This window comes from Pezoporus wallicus, unplaced genomic scaffold (assembly GCF_028554395.1).
Source record: "Pezoporus wallicus isolate ANWC-B61680 ecotype Strahan unplaced genomic scaffold, APGP_CSIRO_Pwel_v1 contig_8542, whole genome shotgun sequence".
NCBI classification, from domain to species: Eukaryota; Metazoa; Chordata; class Aves; order Psittaciformes; family Psittacidae; genus Pezoporus; species Pezoporus wallicus.
The window spans coordinates 4,811,012-4,828,595 of NW_026640148.1; the positions used below are offsets into that span (position 1 = coordinate 4,811,012).

General features: G+C 36.8%; 1 protein-coding gene across 2 annotated transcripts in view; it reads right to left on the bottom strand.

Annotated features, from left to right (window-relative positions):
• The window catches only part of CACNA2D3 (calcium voltage-gated channel auxiliary subunit alpha2delta 3), a 449,302-nt gene that overhangs the window by 245,251 nt on the left and 186,467 nt on the right, over positions 1-17,584 (bottom strand). For both annotated transcript variants that reach the window (XR_008973242.1, XM_057417633.1), the window contains exons 6-8: positions 4,125-4,256; positions 3,020-3,080; positions 2,788-2,938 (exon numbers count right to left, since the gene is read on the bottom strand). Coding sequence is in view for 1 of the 2 variants with exons in the window: in XM_057417633.1 (XP_057273616.1) it covers positions 2,788-2,938; positions 3,020-3,080; positions 4,125-4,256 (344 nt within the window). In the remaining variant the exon portion in view is untranslated. The remainder of the gene's footprint in view (positions 1-2,787; positions 2,939-3,019; positions 3,081-4,124; positions 4,257-17,584) is intronic.

A 17,584-nucleotide genomic window follows, 5' to 3' on the forward strand; every position in this document is an offset into this window, starting at 1 on the left:
TGGTTTTTGTTTGGTTTGGATTATTTTTTTCCTACCCTACAGCATAATTCTAAGTATTGAGTTTTTAACAATGTTAGTGTGTAGCGATCATAACTCCCATTACAGCCAATGGGAATCCTAAATGTCTTTTTTGTGGTTATACTGAAATGTGTAACAATCACCTGAAAAGAAAATTGAAAAGATTTTATAACTTTTTGGACAGTGATTTTTTTCTGCTTTTTTCACTGACATAGATGCTGATTTTCACAATGCTTAATTCCTTTCCATCCTTGACTCCCCCTGTCAACAAAGCCCTGTCTTGCACTAGTCCAGCTTCTCTAACATTTTGTTCTCTTCTGGCTAACTTTAAAGTGCTCTTCTTTCTTACTGTACCAAGCACAAAAGTTTGCCATCTGCTTGTGTAACCTTTCTACTTGCTTCATTCTGGCTGTTCCTCATGTGTAAGTCCCTTCTCACATCTTTCATCACTATTTTCCTTGCACTTCCTTCCTTTGCCTCAAAATGCAGCCACGCTTTACGGTTCTCCCCTCTTGTGGGAGAAGGAAAACTCTTAAATCTATTTGACTCCCAGGTCCTGACCCGATTCCTCATAGAAGTCTTCCATTGCAAGTATTTGTTCCATTAATCACTGCACGTAATAAAGCCATCCTGACTATCAGTCAGGCTCAAAACTTTTGCTTCATTTAAATAAGTGTATTGTTTGTCCAGATTTCCCACATAGAGCTCTTATTCTACCTCCAATTTTGGCCTGGAAAGAGAAAGAGGTGCTTGGTCATTTGGCCCCGACTTCCAGATGTCCAGCAGTCCTTACAGAGCAATTTGGATAGGCCTTTCAGAACAACTGATGTGAGCAAGTATCAGCTGTGTGCTATGGGAACAGTAAGACCTTGCCTGCAAAAATGAACGTTACCAGGCTATGCCTAGATTATAAAGAGTAAAATATATTCTTACTCAAACATTTGTCTGTAGATAAAAGCTATAAAGGATTTTCAGTGCTTTCACACCAAGAAGCTTCTTGAGTGAGCTTTGTTGTTGCATGGTTTGATCTCTGACACACCCTCTCCAGTCTCAACAAAGATCATCTACCCTGCTGGTGCTTATTCAGAGCAGTGACTTTTGCTGATCATTTAGATCACATTAACCCTGGCTTTGCTGTGTACCCTCTTGTGTCTTCCTCTAACACATCAAATTCTAAAAGGAGTTTATAAATCCAGCCCCAGCTTATCTATGCCTTTCTACATTGAAACATCCTCCACTCCCTTCTCCACAGTACCAGTCTCAGCTACCAGTTCGATGGATTTCCAAGCTACAAAATATGTAAAAATTCTGTTACTCCATGCTGGTTTATGCACAGCTCAATTCATCTTCAATTAAAGTTTAAATTGAAAAATAAAGATGTTTAGTTATTTCATATTTGCTCATTTTTTTAAGTCTTTACATATTCTTTCTCCTATACTATTTATGCAAAAAATCATTGTTTTGGGTTCTAGCTACATACGTTTTTATATTTTTTGTTATAGATGAGCTTTTTGGTTTTCCCAAAGGAAAAATCATCACTTAAATTCTTTTTTCTTTCCACATCATTCACAGTAACTGTCACAACTACTGATAAACACAGAGATTACACACTGAAAAATGGCTGGTCAAGTACCTTCATAATTACTTATTTGAAACATTCTTTCAACTTAAAGTTATTTAGATTACAGTTAATCACAATTTTCTTGAAGGACAATCAATCTTTTTTTGATACAGTATGTAATTATGTCTTCCCACTCCATGAGTTTCTGCTAATTATGCAATTATCAAGCAAGAAGATTAATATGAAAGATATTTTGAACTAAATGCTTGCTATCTGTTTAAAATAAATGCATGTATACTTTCAGCATATATATTCCATTCTCCATACAATCTCAATGACTTGCACTACTGTCACTGCGGTCATTTATTTCAGTATACAAAAACCATTTCCTTTGTAGGGAAAAAAGGCCAGAATCCTCCTTACATTCAAGCATTTGAAGAAATTTTTAGGATCTATGCATAAGATAAACCCACGTACTTTGAAGTATTACCAAGAGAATATCAACAAAGAAGAATTTATAAACCCATAAGTTTTCCTCCCATACCCCCCTGCAAATCATAGGTCTGATGTCAGTTCTGGATTTGTTAAAGCCATCCTTAACTACATGATCAATCCCATTACTCTTAAATACTGTAGAAGTCGCCTCTTGCCATAGATTTAAAACGTGTACCTGTACCATGGAAAAGTAACTACTCCCTACACAAATAACAGGATCTACTGATGATCTAATTTATCACTGTTAGTAAGTACCAGTAGTGCCTTTGTACAACTTACATACACATACATACATTTTGGATTTGCACTGAGGAAAGCAGGAATAACAAGAAGCTATGTTAGCATCTATTAATCCTTCTGTATTAACCTGGGGGCAGAGGGAGGCAGAGGTGTAAAGGGACAGACCTCCAAGTTAAAAGCTAAGATAATGTAGAAAGCTCAGGCAAACTACAAAACAGATTGCTATTCTTTGCAACTCCCAAACTCAAGACAACTTGTTAAGGGGTTTCAGACTGCAATTTATAGAAAAACAGCTTGAAGACACTGTCACCTGAAGAAGCTTGCACTGGAAAAATCACAGTGCTTGTCCAGCCGGCTCTGATGTCATTTTAGTCATTTTGCATCCATCACCCTTATGCAACATTTTTCAAGTGTATTGTGTGATGTAAAAAAAAAAAACAAAAAAAGGAAGAAAGAACTCTTGAGACACTCACAGCAATTATATTGAAGAAGTCATCATCTCCAAGGGTATCCAGAATAGATGAAACTGTCTGTTTTGCAATAGTCAAGCGAAGCCCTTTCATACTGCCACTGACATCTACTAAAATGACCACATCTTTTGGAGAAGTTGCTGCCTGGATGTACCTAAGACAAAAGACAACTTGCTCTTTTAAATACTGAACTTCCTTTCAAATTTCTTAACATGGGTAGTCATCTATTGCATACCATTTTCTGTTTCTGCAGTCAAATGCAATGACTCCATTCTCATCAGGTTCCCATTTAATTCCTGTTTTAAAAAAGAGATTAAAAAAAATTATATTTTCTCAGTACCTGTTCAAAATGTACCTGTGGCATAGGCCTAAGTAGCACTTAATGGAGTTTCATACCTTAATCTAATAAGGAATCATTGTAGCATAGGAAATACTGGAAAAAATAATAAATTAGGATGACCAAACCCAGTATTTTTTTCTCACTCCTTTTTAATCTACTGTTAGGTGAAAACTTCTTCAGGGCTACTATATTCATCATAGTACTGTCATGGAAGTGTTGTCATACTAGGTCATTGGTCTTGACAAGCTTTATCACATGCTTGTCAAGCCCCTTTCAAGCCTTGAGCACTTACTACCTGTGCCTCGTCTCAACAGGTCCTGTTATACTAACTGCTTCATGCACAGGTCATACATGCGATGTTTTGCTCATATCCAGCAGTTGTGGGTCAAAAGAAATATGATAAAAAGCAAAACTTTAAACTTTAGCACAAGACAAGAAACAGCCTTTAAAATAAGGACTAATATAAATTACGGTATCTTAACAGATTTCTATGGAAATAATACAAGTGATCTAATTGCATTTCATTAAAACTGGTGTAAGGCAAAACTTAAAAAAAGTTTTTTAAATCTTTAAATAGTAAGATGTATGGTTATGTGGAAATCTAAAAACTGAATAATGAAATACAACAAAGTCTTACTATATGCATCAATAGAGCAATTATCTAAATTCAGTACCATAAAGAAGTGTCCAATCATTTTGCCCTCCTTCTCCACAGTCTATTTTGGAGTTATTTTTCTGATGTATGTATATGTATAAATTAATAGGAATGCTTATGAGTACATGAATTATCTTGGCAACTTCATCTCCAAATTAAAATTGGTTTAAAAATCCCCTCAGAATGTTTAAAACATTCATTAGAAATGTCTCTCTTAAAACTAGACAAAGAAAAAAACAACCTGCAACTATCTGCGAAAGCCATGATTTGTGACAATACTGAGTGAAAACTTGCAGCCACAGCATTCTTTGTCACACTTTAAGTAAGAACTGGTATTCTTCTTACCTGGGTACTGTCTGAAAAATCCTTTTGCACTTCCAAAGTACTGCCAGATGAGAGAAGGGTCACGATCAAAATTATCAACAAACACCTTATTTAAAGATTCTGACCAATAAACTCCATTTACAATGGCTGGATCTAGGAAGGAGAAGGAAAAAAAGGTACATTAGATAAGTTAAAATTACTCAGTAGACCATGTATCTGGAACTAACGCATCACTTGTTCTGAAGAACATAATTTTGCTATTTGATTGACTCAGTTACTCAGTTGACTTTCCCTAAATGCATGGAATGTCTCGTGGCAACACTTTATACTTTTTTTTTTTTAATCTTAAACTTGGTAATAACATTCTCACTATATCTAAGTTTACACGTGGGAACAGAAAGCGAAATACCTTTTATTTCACACCTGAATGAGTTATGGTATACATACAAACACAAAATCTCATGACACTAATTGTATTTGGGAAACACTGGACTCAGATGCATAACTGCCTAATTTTATATTTATTTTTTTTTTGTTCCCATAGAAAGAGAAATGAAAAGCAAACCCTTGATGCTGAAAATAACATTAGTTTATAGAACCATAGAACAGAATAGTTAGGGTTGGAAAGGACCTTAAGATCATCTAGTTCCAACCCCCCTTCCATTCCTTCCCTCCAGGGTATCAACCAAACCACACAGCTTGGTGTCATCGGCAAACTTGCTGAGGGTGCACTCAATCCCACTGCCCATGTCAGCGATAAAGATTGAACAAGACCGGTCCCAACACCGATCCCTGAGGGACACCACTCGTTACTGGTCTCAAACACTTTACACAAGTCCAGGTAGATGACATCAACTGCTCTACCCCTGTCCATCAATTCTGTAGCCCCATCATAGAAGGCCACCACATTGGTCAGGCAGGATTTCCCCTTAGTGAAGCCACGCTGGCTGTCACCAAGCACCTTGTTGTTTTTCATGTGCCTTAGCATGCCTTCCAGGAGAATCTGCTCCAAGATTTTGCCAGGCACGGAGGTGAGACTGACTGGTCTGTAATTCCCCGAGTCATCCATTTTCCCCTTGAAAATGGGGGTTATATTTCCCTTTTTCCAGTCATCGGGAACTTCACCTGACTGCCATGATTTTTCAAATATGGTGGACAGCTTAGTAACTTCATTACCCAGCTCCTTCAGGACCTGCCGATGCATTTCATCAGGTCTCATGGACTTGTATATACTCAGGTTCTTAAAATGGTCTCAAACCAGATCCTCTCCTACAGTGGGCCTAGGGTCTTCATTCTCACAGTCCCTGCACCTGCCTTCCAAGACTTGGGTGCTTTGGTCAGAGCCTTTGCCAGTGAAGACCGAGGCAAAGAAGTCATTCAGAACCTCAGCCTTCTCCAAATCCTGTGTAGCCAGTTCTCCTGATAGCTTCCAGAGGGGGCCCACATTGTCCCTAGTCTGTCTTTTATTCACTACATACCTATAGAATCCCTTCCTGTTATCCTTAACATCCCTAGCCAAGTGTAATTCTAACTGGGCCTTAGCTTTCCTAACCTGATCCCTAGCTTCCCGGACAACATCCCTGTATTCTTCCCAGGCTGCCTGTCCTTACTTTAAAATGCTCGGTTTGGTTTAAAATATCCCCATCTATCAATTCCTAAAAGCCCAGGCTGCCCAAATGTGGTTTTACGCTGCAGATTTGCATCAGTACTAGGAAATCAGAAATAAATCAACGTATCTTAAGAAGTTACTAAATTTCAAACTGTGAATTTTGAAATATGAGACAATTAAGATACACTATAGTCCCAATTCAATCTGCATGGGAAGTCAGCAGAATAGAAAGGGAAAAACAGAACTAGAATCACAGGCATATTATTTCATTTGTAAAAGTGTGCATACATGCATACACAGTAACATTTGCTTAAGCTTTTGAAATGCTACTTCTGTTACCTTGCAAAATAACACTGCTGTATTGATTTCAGAAAACTACTTAGAATGTGATTTTAATGGAGTGTAAAGAAAGTGAATTATTATCTTTTCCTACATTCATCAAGAAAAACAGCAGAAAAAGGGAAGCATCTCAGCTACAAATCTTTGAATGTTACTTTCATCTAAATATTTAGGTTTACATAGACTGCTGAAAAAGTAAAGTCAACAAAACAGATGTTATTTTTAAAACATGTCTAGGATAGTTACTTGTTTCTCTAGAGGATGAAATATACATTTAAAATCTCTCCAAACAAGACACATATTAAGCAAACAGGTGTCACTAGTCGTCAGCTTTGCCTAGCTTTCAAAACCCATTGATAAGTCGTTTCTAAGTCTGCAGTTACTCCAATAACAAGACGTGATCAAGACATCACAAGTTACCTACCGACACTGCCTATCCCAGCATCTATTAGCAGTTTATAAAAATATGCTCTTATTTCCGCATCTCAAAATATTGATCAACTATTTGGTATTTAGACATTACTTGAGAAATGAGGCAATAGATTGGGAATCCTATTCTCAGACCACAGGAACTTCCCAGAACTAGTTCAAACATTGATAGTCTGATTATGCTTCTATAAACAAGTTCTGGTAGAGCAGCTGAATCACCAAAAAGTACAGTGACATTATTGACTCAGTGTTACAATACTAAGATAAGGTGATAAGTTTAATTCATCTTTGAGAAGAGCAACTTAGTTCTGTAAAGGTTGATTTTGTTGGTTTAGGGTTTTTTGGTTTTCTTTGTCTGTTTTTTCTTGGAAGTGTTGCTAGAAAAGCCTGTTTAGAGGAAAGCCAGGGAACCTAGGAACCTTTCCTCAAGCCTCTAGAGGACTATAAGCTCATCAGGATTAGTGAAAAGCCAAATTAATCAAACAGAATAATACCATTTTAATTTATATTTAAAATAAACTGTAATGATCCTTAAAAAGTTACAAGCCTGCTCATTGTACCTTAGTATTTTATATCATTTCATCAGATGTCTTCTACCCTGTATTAGTCAGAAGTTAAATTTTAATGCCCTTTCTCAATGAATCTGTGCTATAGTGCTACTCACCTAACCAGAACCTTCACTGTCCCTTCAAGCCCAATGATAATTTCCTTTGAATAGTATATACACTCCAGCTCCATAAGGTCATGGGACAACTTTAGAATTCTACCTGTTAAGCTTTAAAATGAATGTGAAATCCTTCCTATGGCATTTGAAAAAACTGTATCATAGAATCATAGAATAATTAGGGTTGGAAAGGACCTTAAGATCATCTAGTTCCAACCCCCCTGCCGTGGGCAGGGACACCTTACGCTAAATCGTATCAGCCAAGGCCTCGTCCAACCAAATTTTTATATATATATATTATATTATATAAATATATAATATATATTACATATATTTATTATTTATAATTTATAATTTAATTTATATATTAAATATAATATATTTATTATATTTAATATATAAATCTATATATATATTATATAGATTTATATATTCAACTATCCATGCCAACCCAGTAATGGATTTTTTTTCTTTAGCCCATCTATGAAGAGCTACTTAGCATGTTCCTATAGCTGTACCACAGATTAGAGAACTCCATGGAAACTGGAGCGAGCCGCATGGTACTTAGTTGCCAGCTGAGGTTAAACCATGACAAAATAGAATGAGGACGTTTTCCTTTAGCAGGATCAGTCTATAGTCTGCATTAGGTTGACAACAGTAATCACTAATCATCCAAATGCTGATCCCTATAAACTTTAATGCAGCACCTCTGAAACTAATAGGAATTATTTAGCTGAAAGAAGCATTAAGCAGACATTTTAAATAGGAGGACACAATTAAAATGTGATCTAAGATGACTGGGCTCCTTCAAAATGAAATCCAGTGACAATTCACTTCTTTCCTACACACTACATAATTTATTATGCTGGCTGTTCTTTTTACAATATACCAAGTTACTTTTTATGCACCAACCATTAATATTAATACAGCAAATAAGGTTCACACTCAGTCTAATCCTTAGAATACAAAGAAAAGTGAAATGGGAAAAAACTGTGTCCACAGTACAAAACTGCAGGCCTGCAGACTGCATGTAGAAATTGTAATTCTTCACTGGCTACGGTATCGTCAGGCAGAAGGACTGCAAACCCAAGCTCCTTGTTCCAAATTTGATAATGACCATCATATGGATGCATCTCTGTCCACATGAGCCATACTAACTACAACAGAGTTCCTGACCCTATAGCCTCATCAAAAGTTTAGTCTCATTTTCTAGTAACCTATATGTTAAGCTTGCCGTTCTGGGCAATTTCCAAATTTAGCAATTTCACCAAATTGCCTAAATTTCCCCTCAGTCCTTCATTTAGAAACATTTAAAATGGTGAATGTCATCTGCGTCCCCAAAATATTTATATGTCAACAGTGAATGTCATCTGCATCCCCAAAATATTTATATGTCAACAGTGGCAAAGTAATGCTTATGAATATTCAGAGATTTGAGGAGGGAGAAAAAGAAGAAAAGATAAAGCTTAACATAAATGCAAAATCATTAACATGATGATACGGGGCTCAAAGACAATAAGTGTAATAGCTTTCTGCCACATTCTTGAAACATAATTTCTGCTTTTGCTTCCCAGCAGGTACAGCTAAAATATAATTAAAATATTCCCATTCTCTTGCCTTTTAGATATGCTGGTTTCCAATTATATGAGATTTTGCTCCGCTGCTGTTTGTGTATATGTTACCTGTTTTTTACTGATATTTAATACAAAACCATCCCCCGGGCAAATAGGTACACTGACAAGAATCTGAAACAAAATTCCCAAAGAACAGTACAAATGCATGTAGCAATTAAGTTGCTGTCACAGATACTGCTGACTCCAAGAAATAAGTCTGAAGTCTCAACAAAGGCAACCAAGGTATTAAGGCTGAAAGATGTGCAATACCCATGATTAGCCAGCCAAATGTTAGCACTATAATGAAATGTATTTTAATTCAAAGAATCCATAAAAATATCTAGAGTACAATAAGTCTATGGAACAAAACTAATACAGACATAATGCATTCTGTCTTCTGATTATACCAGAAAGTGTTTTAGAGAATTAAGGAGAATAATGAGGGATTCAGTGATTATGAGGAAAGTCCAGAATACTTCCCTTTCTTGCTATACTCTGCTTTATTACTAAGAAAAGAAAAATGTTACCAATGATCCTTAGGTTTTTTCCCCTTTTAAATGACCTTTGTAATACAATAATTAACTTCTCCTGGAAAACTATCAAAGATGCTGGCATTCAACAACGTCAAAGGCAACCCCTAACATTGCAGAGCAGTACTGTCATACAATAAAGCAGTACGAGCACAGCCTACAGGACCAAACACTGGAAAAGAAATGCAAAATCCAGCACCTTTTTGGCTCAAAGATAGCAACAATATTAGCTTAGTTTTGATAATACTGACAACATATTTAGTCTGGTTTATTTTAAAGAATAACAAAATCACATACTTTGCTGGGACATACACCAACAATCTAATAATTATACTACTCAACGCTAATATGAATGCTTTTCAGGGTGGTCCAACATATTCAAGAGCTGGGGCTGAATGCCAATTTTCACAACTGCCTTTGCTTTTTTCTATCTCTTCTCCTCCCTCTGCATCTACTGGGTGATGTGGATGCCTCAGCTCACAGATCAAATCATCTGGCCATCTGTAGGCACAAAAGAAGGTGCTTCTCCATTTTGCTTTATGTGCTGAGAACTATTTACCAGTGCCAGAAATCATTCCCTCCTCATAAACATATGGGATGGTAAAGACTTCAAGAGTGTGACTGTTTAAAAACATAGTAGCATTTAGTTGTTTCAGCTTACAACATTGCACTGATAACACTCCCCTTCTCCTTTCAAGTGGCAGCAGAAGAATTGGACTATGGCCAGATGTGTTTACTATTATGCTGAATTTCAGGAGTAGGTTTGGTGGTTTGTTTTCTTTTGGGGATTTTTTTTGGTTGTTTTGGTTGGTTGGTGGGGATTTTTTTTGGTTGTTTTGGTTGGTTGGTTGGTTGGGATTTTTGTGAACAAGGTGGTCTGAGATTCAACTTTAGTTCATTTAAAACCCAGAATTAACAGCTTCAAACTCCTCACTAACACCAGGGACAGAGATTCAGTTCTGACTTTGTAAGAGCTTGCCAGCTAATGAATTACAAAGACCATCCTGCAGCAAATCAGTGCTCCTTTGAAGTCACCCATTCAATTATTGACCTGGCTGATGTAACAGCTAAAAACAGCCAGTATGTGGGCTGATCTGTAAATTGGTTAGAACAAAGCTCTAGAACCAGCATTTAAGCAGGACTTATGAACACAGAACATTACCTTTTCTTTTCTTTTTTATTTTTTTGCTTTAAATCAAGGGAGGAACTGCAGCAAAATTCCACGTCTTCACTTACTGTCCATCCCAGGAAGAAGTAGAAAGATGCTGCTTTAATAAAGCTGTTGTCACAGGAACCAGGCACATAGTACTTCCACCTGTCACTAACACAGTCAAACAACAGAGAATTGCTTACCCAGCAATTGCTAAAAGTTTGTTAGCTAAGGAGAACTTAAAACCCAGTAATCCTGACAGATGATTAATCAGATGATTAATCTGAGCACAGATACCAGGATATTTCTGTATTTTGAGGAGAAAAAAAACCCAGTCATTTCCACATTTTTGCAGGATATGAATTGAAGACTATAAAACCTGAAAGATTAGCTAGAAGATATCACACCACAGAACCCTGGGATGCCAGAGTGCAACTAAGAGCCAGGGTGAACATGAAAAAACACTCTTAGAAACAGTTTTCCAAGTAGGAAACAGGAAACAAATGCTCAGAAAATTAGGAATTAACCAAAAAAATAGGAAAATAGGAATTAACCAAACTGAATAGAGACCTCATATGTTCTGAGATTTCATCACAGAAGCAAAATTAATCTTGAATACTGAAAGAAAGAGCCAGTTGTGGCACACAGCAAGAAGAAATCTCTGCACAGGCTGATGGAACAGGGACTATAAGCAACCAGGAAATCTAAACCTCTGCAAGTGGTACGGCAGGAAAAGATGTCATGAAAAACAACACAGTAAGCCTGTGAAACACACTGCATATTAGAGGAAAAGAAAGCAAATGTGACTGATGCAAAATGAAGGCAACTGTACTGTAAAATATTTAACACAGAGCATACCAAAAGGGACAATTTTGGCAGAGTTACTTTCAAAGTGATATATGACAAAGGCAAGATGCAGTCTTGGAAATAAAAGTCATCCTTATGGAAATTTCTCAAGGACAGACCTGTTCATAAATCTTTACAACAGCATAACACCATGCAAACCTACATTTCACAATAAATGCCTAATTCCTATTGCTGAGCTAGTCAGAGACATGGAATTCTAGAAATGCGCCAACTTAGTTACACTACACAACGCAGTAAGGCTGTCCTGGGTTCAGCAGTAGCAGTCGTTTTTTTTTTCCTTCTTAGTGGCTGGTGCAGTGCTGTGGTTTTGACTTTTGGCCTGGAAACAGTGCTGATAACACCGATGTTTTTAGTTACTGTTCAAATGACCAAATGACTTGGTCAAATGACCAAGGACTTTCTGACTCTTATGCTCTGCCAGAGGGGAGGGGAAGCTGGAAGAAAGCAGAGAAAGGACACCTGACCCACACTAGCCAAAGAGGTATTCCATACCACAGCACATCATGCCCAGTATATAAACTGGGGGCAGTCACCCAGAAGGGGAAGATCGCTGCTCGGTTCAGCTGGGTATCAGCAGGTGGTATTGTATTCTCTTCCCTTGCTATTTCTCTTATCATAGTTATTATTATTGGTGGCAGCAGCAGTGATTTATGTTATACCTTAGTTACTGAACTGTTCTTATCTCAACCCACGGGAGTTACATTCTTTCGATTCTCGTCCCCATCCCTTGCGGGCTGGGGGAAGGGGGGGGGGAAGTTGGTGATGAGTAAGGGGGAGAGTGAGCGAGCAGGCTGCTTGGGTCTGAGTTACTGACTGCACTTAAACCACGACAAAGGCCAAACAAAAAATGCTTTGAACAGGAGCCGTTAAAGGTCTCCTATTTCATCAACACATTACACCCCTCTTGAATACAACAAATGGAGGCACAAGAGCCTTTAGAGAGAAATGCTTGAGCATGTAAAAATGCGTTACATTAGTACTGGGCTATAACAAACTAAACCACTACTGCTACATTCCTGGGAGTATCAATATAGTATGAATGTGCAAGTATCATATATGACAGCACATGTATCTATTAGCATGACTAGTCACCATCTCTTATCCTCTCAAATCAGTGGTCCCTTACTGATGTAGTGCTCTTCCTTGCACAAAAGACTGCATAATCTGAGTGGAAGTTTTACTCAAACAAAAAATAGTTGGAAAAAGCCTCACAGATATTGTTCAAAATCTCTGAAGCTGGTATTATAATATACTGAAAACACTGAACAGATCTGCAAATGCATCTTGGAATTAATACACTACAGAATCAGTTATGGATTCTTAAACACTGTTTGCCTCTTCAGGAATGTGCCAAATAAAAGCTGCAAGAAAGACACCTAAATAAACAAAGTACAGTGTAAAAATGTCTTTGTAAGTTCTTAGCCAAACAATGTTTTGAAACAGTTTATATTCTAGCCAAGCATACTAATCCTTAACCAGAAGAGCAAGCCTTTTTTTTTCCTCTTCACACAACACAGTCCAAGAAAAAACAAAGAAAGGTCTGTGCTATGCAGAAGGATGGAGAGACAAATTATTACTGTGCTCTAAAATAGTAGACAAAATGAATAAAACGTATCTTTAGATAAATTTCTATGATTCTTTGTCAATTGTCCATCTTCTCTGCTCCATATGAAACAAAAGCTCAATTTTTTTGCACTTGCAGTACAACCATTTAATCAAACGGGTTTGCATATTTAATCCTAAAGGTTTTCAGAAGCCCAGAACTACTATGTCAATTACCACTAAGTTTACAGGTTAAGAATGTTTTTCCAACATAGTTCATGGAGAAAATAGTCTCAAAAAAATCTTTAAATAAAGCAAAATAAAACTTTCCATTGAATTCCTAGCACATAAACTCTGTCCACTAAAAATAATCATGTATCAAATTGTAAAGATTTTTTAATTGATCTATTCCACACTAAAGAACACTCTGGGTACTTTCTCCTGTTTGTTACTTTAAGCCAATAATAGAACATACCGCAGTTCCCTGATTGCTTTTTCCTCATTGAAATAATGAAATAAATACAAGTAAGGAAAATTAGCACTTTAAAAGAGAACAAACCAATTATAATTCCTTTAATTGTTTAAAGGTACATTACTATGGGAAAAAAGGGAAACAATTTGCATGCTAGAAGATAATCAGCAAAAGCCTACAAGAAATTCTCCACAGACACAGGCAGAAATCAGAAATAACTGCTCTCAAAGAATTATTAGGCATATAACACCAATAACATGCTTACTGTGTAATACATATATTTACACCCAACCGTGTATCCCTGCAAAGAGGTGTAGACAATAGCTGTATGGTGGGTTGTTTGTTGTTGGTTTGGTTTTTTTTTTGATAGGCTCAAACCTTTCTTCAGGCTACACAGTGATTACCAAGTATCAGAAGAGAGCATTTCAAGGAAGGAAGCAAAAACTCTAACCCAATGTTTTTTCCAGAATCAAAATGAAGAGATAAAGGTAAGGAGGAGAGCACCTTTTATATTTAAAGCAACTAAATTTGTCTTGCACTAAGTGTAAGGAAAGTAAACTGCATTTGGGTTAGGACAACGATGGCCTAATTGATGTTTCTTAAACCTTCTTGGGTGGAACTTATTCCTATTACTGCTGAAGGAAAAAGAATGAATGTGTTTGCAGATACGCACATTAAGTAAATAATGCCCGGCTTTGTGCATCAACTTCCTTGCATGCACACTGAGTGCACTTACACATACAGCCCGGGCAGTGCAGGGTAGGACCATACTGAGATACCAGTGCTGGAAGTCACAGTGCTGAACTAGCATGATGGCAAGCATGAAGAGCCTTGTAGCAGGATTTATTATCTGCAACTCCATGCATTTTAATGTTCCAGTTGAGCTCCAGTGTGTACTGTGGATATGCCTTCATACATTCCTATATAGGTTACCTAGTACACAGGCCCAACCAGACAGGAGTAACAGCCTTGAACAGCTACTACTTCCAGCCCTTCACAATGGGCGCCAGAATGGTGGCTCCACAGCTTTTAATCAGTCACCAGAGGAATTAATACTTATCAGGTACAGTAATACAGAAAAAGGAAAGATAAAAGAGGAGACAGACTGATCTTCTACCATTATAGGCCAATAGTAAATTATTGCCACTTTCTTGCCCCTAGAAGCTACAAGGAAGTAGGGGAGGCATCATGATTAACAGAGGTGTCTCAGGTCAAAAAGCCTCTTAATATGATACCTAAGGTAGCATGCACTAACAAAACTTCACTGCCTCATATGTGACAAAACGCAAAGCCCAACCCCAAGTAACTAGGCAACAGCTGATGAATAAGGAATGGTAGAGAGCAGGGCTTTTTAGAGGAAAAACTTAATGTTACCATGTAGCCTCTATCTGACATCTAGTTGCCATGGTGATGTGGATGTATTAGAAACATACAGATTAGATCCACAGCCAGAGACAGACTAGGACACTAGAAAGATAAAGCACAGCATACATCTTGTGTAAAGATGCCAACACTTCCAAAAAGCTTGCTGTTAAAGACAAAGGATTGAAAAAAAGGAAAAAAAAAAATATCTGTGAAGCTAAAGCCCTTTTCAGGAACAAAGCAGCAGCCTGAGACACTCTGGGAATCAGATTTGAGGCAGAATTTGAGAAAAAACAGACGGAACAAGTCGAGTAAGCCTGTGCATCTTTGTCCAATAGCCAGTAAGAGTTAAAACAAAGAAATACGTGAAGTAAGGAAATTCTCTTCAACCTTGACTCAATCAGTTAGACTAAGACAGTTCCTTTTAAATTAAACAATTGACCAATGATAGTGCAAACACCATCCTAGATATCTTAAAATGTGAAGACAAACAACTCAAGGGAAGTATTTCAAAATATAAATATAGGTGCCCAGGACAATATGTGGCATGATTATTTAAATAACAAGTCCAGGGTGTCGAATTTTCAGAAGCATAGTCCATAAAATCATATGCGACAGTGACAGACAAGATTTTATTTCTTAATTTCACACCCTGCAGGAAGAGGGTTTTACATATCTGCTAGCTGCAGATTATAATCTTTCTGCATCACTTGAGAAATTTTTTTTTGGTTCTAATATTCTAGAAAACAGGTAATCTCGATTTTGACAGCCACTTGGAAGGCACTGATAGGAAAGTATGACTGAATGATATTCATAGCTCTTTTGAAGTATCAAATTGAAAAAACCTCACTTAATCAAAAAATGGCTGTGGTTCATCACATTTCAATGCCTTTCAGAGAAGGCTCTATTACAGATAGCAGGTTGTTTTTTTTCTTATGCAAGCAAAACTTTTGATTAGAGTCTGCATTTATTCACTTGCAGTGCATAAACTCATGTTTTAACATGCAGTGAAAATCGTGCAATGGAAATACCACTTGACACAGGTGACATTCTTTATCAGTCTCTAAACTGTTCAAGCAAAACTGAAAAGACAATTTGTGAAGTCTAAGATCTACTTCTGCAATCTTTCCACCATTCGAGAAGTAAATATGGTAACCAGACAAGAACAGACTAAACCTGAAGCTTTTGTTACTAAAGACACCAAATTCAGTATTATTGAAAGATCTATTGTATTCATCCTGTTTGCAAATAATTTCTTAAAGTATTAGTGACTATGGAAATAGAAAGGAAGGATGGAAACAGCTCCAAGAAAAGAAAGAAAACATCTCACAACATTTCTATCTCCATTTCTATGGAGATAGAAAGATAGGAAGGATGGAAACAACTCCAAGAAAAGAAATAAAACATCTCACCAACAGGACACGGGGTAATGGTTTTAAACTAAAAGAGAGCAGAATCAGACTACATGTAAGGAAGAAATTTTTGTTTATGAAGGTGGTGAAACACTGGAACAGGTTGCCCAGAGAAGTGGTAGATACCCATCCCTGGAAACATTCAAGGTGAGGCTGGACAGGGCTCTGAGCAACCTTATCTAGTCAAAGACACTGCTTATTGCAAGGGATCTTTAAAGGCCCCTTTCAATCAAAACTATCGTATGATATATAACCCATAAAATGAGCATACACAAACAACTGATCACCAACTTTCTATGGTAATGTTAATGATCATCATAACACAAAAGCTTTTAAACTAAGGCTTAAGTCATATGATAAAAATCTATATTTTGAACAGCCAGTAAATGACAGGTGACAAGGGAGACAAAAAGAGGTGCAAAACACAGTACACATGCACTAAAAAATAATCATATCATGATCAAAGATAGAAAGAGATAAAGGCCAAACATACTGTCATGGAAGAATAGTAACTATGGTCTCTTCCCATGGAAAGCAACTGAATTGTGAAAATGATGAGAGCAATAATAAAAACTGAATTGAAATCCATTGGAAAATATAGGAGATTTATATATTTCTTGTCTCTGAAATGAGTGAAGTCCAAATAGACTTCCAGACTTGTAAAATATTTTTAATTACTTCTTTTGAAAATCCATATTTACTCAGAGTGATCACTGTTACAGACTTAAAACAGTTCTAATACTTGGATGTGTTTCAAATCAGTGGCATGAAATTAGTCTCAGTGTGGTATTAGTTTAAAGGAAATTTAAGTTAGATTATTATTAATGAAGAATTCAATAACTTTTTACACATTATTGAACTTTTAATGGTATTTTACATTCATGAACCTTTTTTTTAAATGCCAATGACACAGCATGAGACTATCAGCAACATATTGTGTGCCTTATGTTTGTTAGTTGAGTTGACATAAACCATATCTCCTGTTGACAGAAACGCTTGAAAATATTCACAGACTTCAGCATCCATAACAGAAAAACTCTGCAGTTATGGAAAGCACTGATAAAATCCCTTCCTGTACTTCAAAAACACCAGAACAGCAGCAATACCACAATATGAAGATGGAAAGAACAGAAGGAAGACAGACAGACTTCTCTAAGTTAAAATTTTATCATTGCAGCAGATACTCTTGGACTGTATAACACTGATAATCAGTCAAATTTTATTTTGTATCTTTGTTTGTCTGCACTGTCAGTAAAGACGCACCAACATCTTGCACTAGGGCTACAGCTTCACTATCTAAATATACCTGGATATATACCTAACAATGTGCAGTCTAATGTCATCTTGTCATCTTTCTCACTCCACTCCCTTCCCCTTTTTTCTCTTTAACACCTCAGTCAAAAAAAGATTGAGAAATTAATTATTTATCTGACCATGCTCACACTATTCTCCAGCTTCCTTTAAAAAAGTCTTCTCTGTAACAAACCTGTAT